This window comes from Etheostoma cragini, chromosome 1 (assembly GCF_013103735.1).
Source record: "Etheostoma cragini isolate CJK2018 chromosome 1, CSU_Ecrag_1.0, whole genome shotgun sequence".
Taxonomy (NCBI): Eukaryota; Metazoa; Chordata; class Actinopteri; order Perciformes; family Percidae; genus Etheostoma; species Etheostoma cragini.
Genome location: NC_048407.1, coordinates 22886438 through 22894146, shown reverse-complemented (window position 1 = coordinate 22894146; position 7709 = coordinate 22886438). Strand labels below are relative to the sequence as shown.

Here is a 7709-nt window from a genome sequence, read left to right as displayed (position 1 = left end):
ACGGCTACCAGAGGACTTTCAACTTTCAGACACAATGCCCACATCACATCTACGCCGTCATGCTCAGTTGGAGGCTGCGCAGTAACGCCTAACCATCACCGGAAAAGTGCTTCTATTTTCCTTTTACTGGTCTCCGTCCAGAACAATAGGATCTGTTGGTCCACTTCATTAACTGTCTATGCTACAAAGCCATACCATGAGGTACAAGGTAATTGAGCCTTCTATACAGTGTTGGTGTTTCTTTAGACATAAGAGGTGAACAAATAGTCTTTAAACGCTTCAGATGTAAAGAGATTTAATTGTAAAGTGGCGCGAGTATGAATGGCAGTCAATGGAATGCTAACTGCACCGGATGGCTTATTGGCTTCAAAATGGCTATTTTTCTTAGCCTATTTATTGTTTTGCTTATTTCATTTGTACTACTGAGCAAAACAGTCTATTTTGAAAAGACTGCTTTTTCTTATTTAATTCAGTAAAATCTGGTTCCTAATAAACATTATTGCACATTTATCTATTTGTATTCTCTTTAACTTTGTATGTTTTAAGTTGAGAAAACACATAAGTTTTTTTTTTTTTTTTTAAATAAATAGATTTACTTTGCAAGTCATTTTGTGACTTTTTATTTCCTTACTCGGTACGTTTTTCTTATTTTGTGTCGTGATATAGGCTTAGGTCTTAAATTGCATTCATACTTCATACTTAAAAATGTTTTAAAAAATCTTTAATTTGACTTGGTGAAACCTGCAGAATCCCTGTGGCAAAGTGTGTGTAACATCGTCTCTACTTTTATTTTTGGGTTTAGAAGAAAAAGAAGCAAAAGAAAGACATTGAAGAGGCGGAAACCAGCGGACATTCCACCCCAAACACCCCTGTCCAGACGCCCATCCAGACACCGGCCCAGTCCAGTGAAGACTCTGCTAGTGACAGCGAAAAAGAACCGGTACGACTCGCAGACCGGTTGTGCTCATTTCTTCCTCTCAGGAGAACTTGACAGTGTGTTGTTACTTACTGAATGATAACTCTGCTTTTTGGAGATTAAGTGGTGAAGTTCTGTTGGATAGACATGACCACCATGGAAGTAGTTACTAAACCCTTCATTCTAGGTATTATACAGTACATGTTGGTTGTAAAATATGATATATTTCTGCATTTTGTTTCGTTGTATTGGAAAATGTCCATTCTGTAAAATGTGAGCGGCTCCTTTTGATCTTAAGCTTTACTGATCCTGTTACCTTTAAAAGTAGAGGCACAGCAATGTGGTTAGGCTTTGTTCACAAAATGGGCCGGGCCAAAATATGAGAAGCTCCTACAAGATGTTGGAAATTAAATATTTATTAATTAAGTTAAACAAAATAACCACAAAATGCCTGCAAAGCAACTACTTTTGTATGTTTTCAAGTTTCGTGAATTATATAAACTTGAATTATTCCATTTAATTTATAGACCGACTGTTTATTTGTTTAGGAGGAGACACCAGAGCAAAAGGAAGGGGCCTTTTCCAACTTCAGGATCTCCCCATTCACCATTGATAAATTAAAAGGTAAACATATTTACATTTTTATACTTTTTCTTTCTTTCACTGTTGCTTGACACCAGAGGTTTACAGGTACACGTCCAAAATCAGACATGCTTGCTGCTCTACCTAAAAACAAAGAACCCGTCCAGACTTCAACATATTTGATGAACTTTACGTTATAAAATATTTTAATGTGTCTGAGCAACTGCTTTTTTATTGAAGACTGTTATAAATAAGTTAGATGCAACTCTTTTTGTACTTAAAATGTGCTCTGGGTTGTCAAGAAGTTTGCCGCTGTTGGGATGCTTTGAGGTTTGCTAAATAACAAATTACCGTGGCTCTTCTGCCTCATTCACTCTCTGTGACTTCTCTTTCTTTGTTTTTCTCAGCTCGGGGAGTCTCTTACCTGTTTGACATTCAGGTGAAGACATTTAATTCTGTATACGACGGAGAGGACGTAATTGCCCAAGCCCGAACAGGAACGGGAAAGACTTTTTCATTTGCCATCCCTTTGGTGGAAAAGCTCCAGAGGGAGACAGTGCAGTTTGCCAGGGGCCGCCCCCCCAAGGTGCACACTCGTACACTTTCACACCGACCACTTAAAACTGGAGTCAGTCAGAGTCCCAGTGCCTGTTTGTTCTCTGAGTATGTTTGTTGTACGACTAAGTCTCGTTCCTGTCTGTCTGTAGATACTGGTGTTAACGCCAACCAGAGAGTTAGCTATCCAGGTTGCTAAGGACTTCAAAGACATCACCAAGAAACTGTCTCTCACCTGTTTCTATGGAGGCAGCTCATACAATCCACAGCGTAAGTCTTGTGCAAACACACAAATAACTCTTTAATAGAAGTAATTCTGAATTCTGATTCATTTATTTTCATTAATGGGTTCTTTATGTTTTACGTTATTTCAACATATACAATTTGTATGTGGTTTTTGTGTTCTGTTTTAACAACTTTAATTGATTCAAATCAAATATCCTCTACTCTTGTCTAGTCGAAGCTATCCGTAATGGTATCGATATTTTGATCGGCACCCCTGGTCGCATCAAAGACCACCTCCAGAACAACAAACTGGACCTCTCTAAACTGAAACACGTTGTTCTGGATGAAGTAGACCAAATGTTGGACATGGGATTTGCAGAACAGGTTGAAGAGATTTTGTCTTCATCATATCAGAAAGGTAATTAAAGTAATTTGGTGTGAATGATTTTGAAAGTGTTATAGGACAAACATTTTGGGTCAAGGATATATAGGTGTTCTTGTTTTCAATGTGTACGAGGTGGAGTGTTAAAATGTGGGTTTGTGTATCACATATGTGAAAGTTCAAAGATTGGTATAGTGTGGTCATGTATGTATAATAAGGAATGTGTGCTTCTGCTCTTCTCCAGTCTCTGACTCCAACCCACAGACTCTTCTGTTTTCGGCCACCTGCCCCCCCTGGGTCTACGAGGTTGCCAAGAAATACATGAGACCAGAGTGCAAACATGTTGATCTGATTGGCAAGAAAACACAGAAAGCTGCAACAACTGTAGAAGTAAGTGTGTGACTGGGGTTACAGCTCTGTTTGTACTTAGATCTCCCAAATGTTCCTGTAAGCAGGGACAGTTGTAGTAATCAACACAGAAAAATACACTCGCATTTACAGTATCTCCATCATGATAATCCAGGATGTTAGTTTGGAGAAAAAACTGCTGTATCATGAACACCAGTGGAAAAGGACAAAAAAAATCTGCCAGCTGGATTCATGAAAATGTCTTTCCTCATTCCCTGGCTTTCCCTCTCTTTCTGTTTCACGCTGTCACTTCCACTGTAGCATCTGGCCATAGCTTGCCACTGGTCACAGCGTGCAGCCGTGATCGGAGATGTGATCCAGGTTTACAGCGGCAGCCATGGCAGAACCATCGTGTTCTGCGAGACGAAGAAAGAGGCCAATGAACTTTCCCTTAATGCATCCATCAAACAGGTAGAAGGGCACGCACACTTACATACATTAACAGTTTATTAATAGCCAATTCATACAATTAGATCTTTTATTTGTAATATGATCGGAACTGTGTGGTAAGGCAACACCTGTGCTGTTGGGTTTTCTGCTTTTATTTTTGATTGTCTAACGTGTCAGTTTAACCAAACCATTAGAAAAAGAATGTTTGGTGTTCATTTTGTATTTAATTTTGTCTGTGTTTTCAGAGCACCCAGACCCTCCATGGGGATATTCCTCAGAAACAGAGAGAGATTACGCTGAAGGGCTTCAGGAATGGGGGGTTTGAGGTTCTGGTTGCCACCAATGTTGCAGCCCGTGGATTAGACATCCCTGAAGTGGACTTGGTTGTCCAGTGTTCTCCACCCAAGGTGTGATGCGTTGCCAGTATTCAACAAGAATTTCACCACATGAGAGTATATCTTGGCATTTTTCGGACTTGCCATTTCTTTGCTATGTAGATTAGTTATGTTTCAGATTTATACATATGTTCTGATTTGTAAGTTTCAGATTCCGTTAACATAAGACAATACAGAATTAATTTAATTGAAAATGCATATTGGTGCAGTACACTTACAGTAAATGTATTGGTTGATCAGACTTGGGGGATGAAGGTACTGCACACTTTGTCGTAAACCGTGAATCATAAAGGCCTGTAGCCTTTAATTTTTCTCAAAATGTGTCTGTCTCTGTGGTTGGTGTCAGGATGTGGAGTCATACATCCATCGTTCAGGACGTACGGGCAGGGCAGGCAGGACTGGAGTCTGCATCTGTTTCTACCAGAGGAAAGAGGAGGACCAGCTGCGCTACGTGGAAAACAAAGCAGTACGTGCCCTTTTTAAACTCAGTCGAAGTAGAAGAAGAAAAAATACCGGCAACTTTAGTCTTTTGAGGAGTCATGTGAAAATATGAAACATTGCTTACAATTACATCTACTACACATGGGATAGGAATGAACAAGAAGAAAGTGGGGAATAAATAGTGGTAAGACAGAAAAGGAGTGAGTTAATTATGAGAAAGGCAAGAGTTGAGGAATAGGCTGCGGCGCTACAGTACATGGACATTTAGAAGGAAATTCACATTAGTAGTCGGAAATAGTGTGCGAGATTGCACATTTTATTATCTATTCAATTTGTGTAACTGTTTCTTTTCTGAACCTCAACCTAAATACATTTGATCTTATTTATTCCAGGGTATCACATTCAGACGAGTTGGCGTCCCCACCGCAAACGATATCATCAAGTCATCAAGCAAGGATGCTGTCAGGTAGGTCGTTCTGGAGGGAGAGAGAGAGAGACAAGTGCAACCACATATACTTTGTTTTGGAAGTATGAAATTATTGTATTGATTACTATTCAATCATTTGTTTTGGATTAACCACATCATTTGGTTAATATTGAGGATTACTGTTATAATTTGGCAACTAGGTGTATACTAGAGTTATAGACTTTGGAATCCTCTGCCCTGCTAAAGATCTCCCTAATCCTGATACTGCTCAATGTGAAGCTAATTTCCCTACAGTAAGCAAAGTGTCTGAGTTTTATGATTTTGTTTATGATTTTGTATTGTGTCCAGGTTTCTGGATTCTGTTCCAGCTGCAGCCATCGGGTACTTCAGAGCATCAGCTGAGAAGCTGATTGAGGAGAGAGGAGCAGTCGATGCACTAGCTGCTGCCCTAGCACATATTTCTGGAGCCACAAGTCTAGAGCAGAGGTCACTGCTCAACTCTGATATTGTAAGTTTGGGTTTTATTCATTACACACTAAAATGTAAAAAAAAAAAAGGAAGAAGAAGAAACCAAGAACAAAAGACACTAAATGTTATACATACACACAAACTCTCAAAGTATTGCAACAAATCTGGACACAGTACTGTAAGACCGCAGCCACTGCTCATCATGAAAACTTCGCCAGGCAGGTAACCTCATGTTTGTTTAGAGTTGCAGTGTTAACTGAAATACTGCAGCAGCTGTACCCCTTTGTAAACAACCGATGATTTAACAGCCCTTGGACACACACGACAGGTTATCCCTGTTACACACTTAAAAATTTTCCTCTTGGTCTCCATTTAGGCTCCATCATGAATTTGTATTGCTGTAAACCACAAATTCCACCGCTCTTATGTTTGTTTGCTTTTGCAGGGTTACACCACTGTGCAGATGGTGTGTTCTCAGGAGATGCATAATCTGGGTTATGCCTGGAAATCAATCAAAGAACAACTTGGAGACGAGTTTGAAAACCATGTTCAGAGAATGACCTTTCTCAAAGGCAAAACGGTAAATAAACCATAGACTGTAAATAAATATGGACGACGCAGCTCCACTTCCTCCCACTGCACAAAAGTGAGGCCAAAATGTCCCGGATACGGGCGCTGCCGTCTTGTAATTTTGGCGTCGGAGTTTGCTGTACTGATTGGGCGGTGGAGCTGCGTCGTCCCGCCCATACACTTGCCCAACAAATTGCGACTCAATCACAGCTGTCAATCATGATGTTTCACCCCGTTTTTATAGCATCAAATAACCAATAAAAAAAGAACCTTATCAGAAAAATTAACACTTGAACATAGATTTATGACCTATACTACAGCTGGCCACCACGTACTGATCCGTAAGTTTTGACGTCACTTATATCGTCAATGCATCAACCCCTGATGTAAACAGACACCTATATATATATGTGCTGCTTTAAGGAAATGTATTTGATACATTTCCTGTTAACGGAAATGTACTTCAGCTTGTCAGATTCTACTTTTAAGATTAAGAATAGGGGTTTGAGAAATCTCTGTTCTAGGAACGGTATATTTGATTTGGTGTATACAGTTTTTTTTGGATGTAGGCCACAAATACTTGGGTCAGATGAAAAAGAGTTACCTCTGACAAATGACAAAATAGGCCCCCACAGTGCCTCATAAATGAATGTAATAGACTTAGCAAATGAAAGAAGTAAATGGAAAAATAATTGGTTTATGTCAAAATGCAAACTGAGGAACCCTTTTAATTTTTTAGGAGACTAGACATAGTACACAACTAATTATTACTGCTGTGTCTCTTATTCTGAGACTGACTCGTCTCACCATCTCACCCTTATTGTGTTTGTAACAGGGAGTTTGTTTTGATGTCCCAGCTGACAAAGTCAAGGAGATTCAGGTGAGAACCGTTGCAAAAACTTGCATCTGGTCAAGATGTGGGGTGGAAGATTACATTTGTGAATAGAAATAATCCCATATAAAATGAATATTTTTACAGTGTTTCTTGTTGTAGTTGACAGACTGCGTTAGTCCTGCTAACATCCTTTTCACCCCACTTGATCCTTCAACAGGACAGCTGGAAGGACAGTCGCCGTTGGCAACTGACTGTAGCCACCGAGCTCCCAGAGCTGGAGGAGAAGCAGTTCAATAACCGTGGCGACAGAGGCTTTGGCGGCGGTGGCCGCAGCGATAGAGGAGGGGGGTTCAGAGGTGGAAGGGGGCGGAGCTATGGGGGAAATGGGTTCCGGAATGGTGGCGGCGGTGGCTATAGCAACAACAGAGGAGGACACAAACGCAACTTCAGTCAAGCTTTTGATTATTGAAGTGCCGACCTGTGGTCTGGCAGTTTTTTTTAATAATCTGACTCCATAGGCTGAATTGTAAGCTCTCAAATATTTGAGTGTCATATACAGTCCATGAAATGACCAATTGCATGGTATCTGATAAGTTAGATTTATGTCCAATTAGTCATTTCCTACTGGTTTAAGATCTGATTCTCTGTGTACAGTATATTTAGACAGGACCACTGGCAGCCATATTTAAAGGCCTTATATGTGCTAGGTGACACAGTAGTTGCTTCTGCTCTGCACCAAATGAGAACAACGATGAAACGGGTGTTAACCTTTAAAGTTGTGCTCAGTGTCCGATTGTTGCCTTACCCTCAGCTAAAACCTCTGTCCCCAAAGATGTATTGGATGATTGCATTGCAATTGCCTCTGTTTAATAACTGCCTAGTGTTTCCATTCATTCGAATGAAAATACTAATTAAAAAAGGTCAACTCAGGTTGTGTTTTATTCTTTTAAAGGGGTGCTAAATAAGCACATATACAAGCACAAATGTTTCAAAGTACACAATGTCAGCATCTTTTACTTTTGCCTGGTAATTAACTTTTTCATTTTACCTGGCCTTATGGAAGATTTAGTTTTAAGTGCATGAAGGGATTTATAACAATTTAGTGTTGTAAAGTT

The 7709-nt window shown here is 39.9% G+C and overlaps 1 protein-coding gene across 2 annotated transcripts in view; it reads left to right on the top strand.

Moving 5' to 3' along the window:
* The window catches only part of ddx21 (DEAD (Asp-Glu-Ala-Asp) box helicase 21), a 10747-nt gene extending 3223 nt beyond the window's left edge, over positions 1-7524 (top strand). Inside the window, exons 3-16 of one of the 2 annotated variants that reach the window (XM_034872307.1) lie at positions 803-940; positions 1465-1540; positions 1906-2084; positions 2206-2323; positions 2511-2696; positions 2905-3050; positions 3330-3479; positions 3704-3865; positions 4200-4319; positions 4687-4760; positions 5070-5229; positions 5635-5769; positions 6595-6639; positions 6812-7524. In XM_034872307.1, coding sequence (XP_034728198.1) covers positions 803-940; positions 1465-1540; positions 1906-2084; positions 2206-2323; positions 2511-2696; positions 2905-3050; positions 3330-3479; positions 3704-3865; positions 4200-4319; positions 4687-4760; positions 5070-5229; positions 5635-5769; positions 6595-6639; positions 6812-7063 — 1941 coding nt within the window. In that variant the 3' untranslated portion in view covers positions 7064-7524. The remainder of the gene's footprint in view (positions 1-802; positions 941-1464; positions 1541-1905; positions 2085-2205; positions 2324-2510; positions 2697-2904; positions 3051-3329; positions 3480-3703; positions 3866-4199; positions 4320-4686; positions 4761-5069; positions 5230-5634; positions 5770-6594; positions 6640-6811) is intronic. The other variant, XM_034872299.1, reaches the window with a different exon arrangement.
* Positions 7525-7709: the final 185 nt, after the last annotated feature.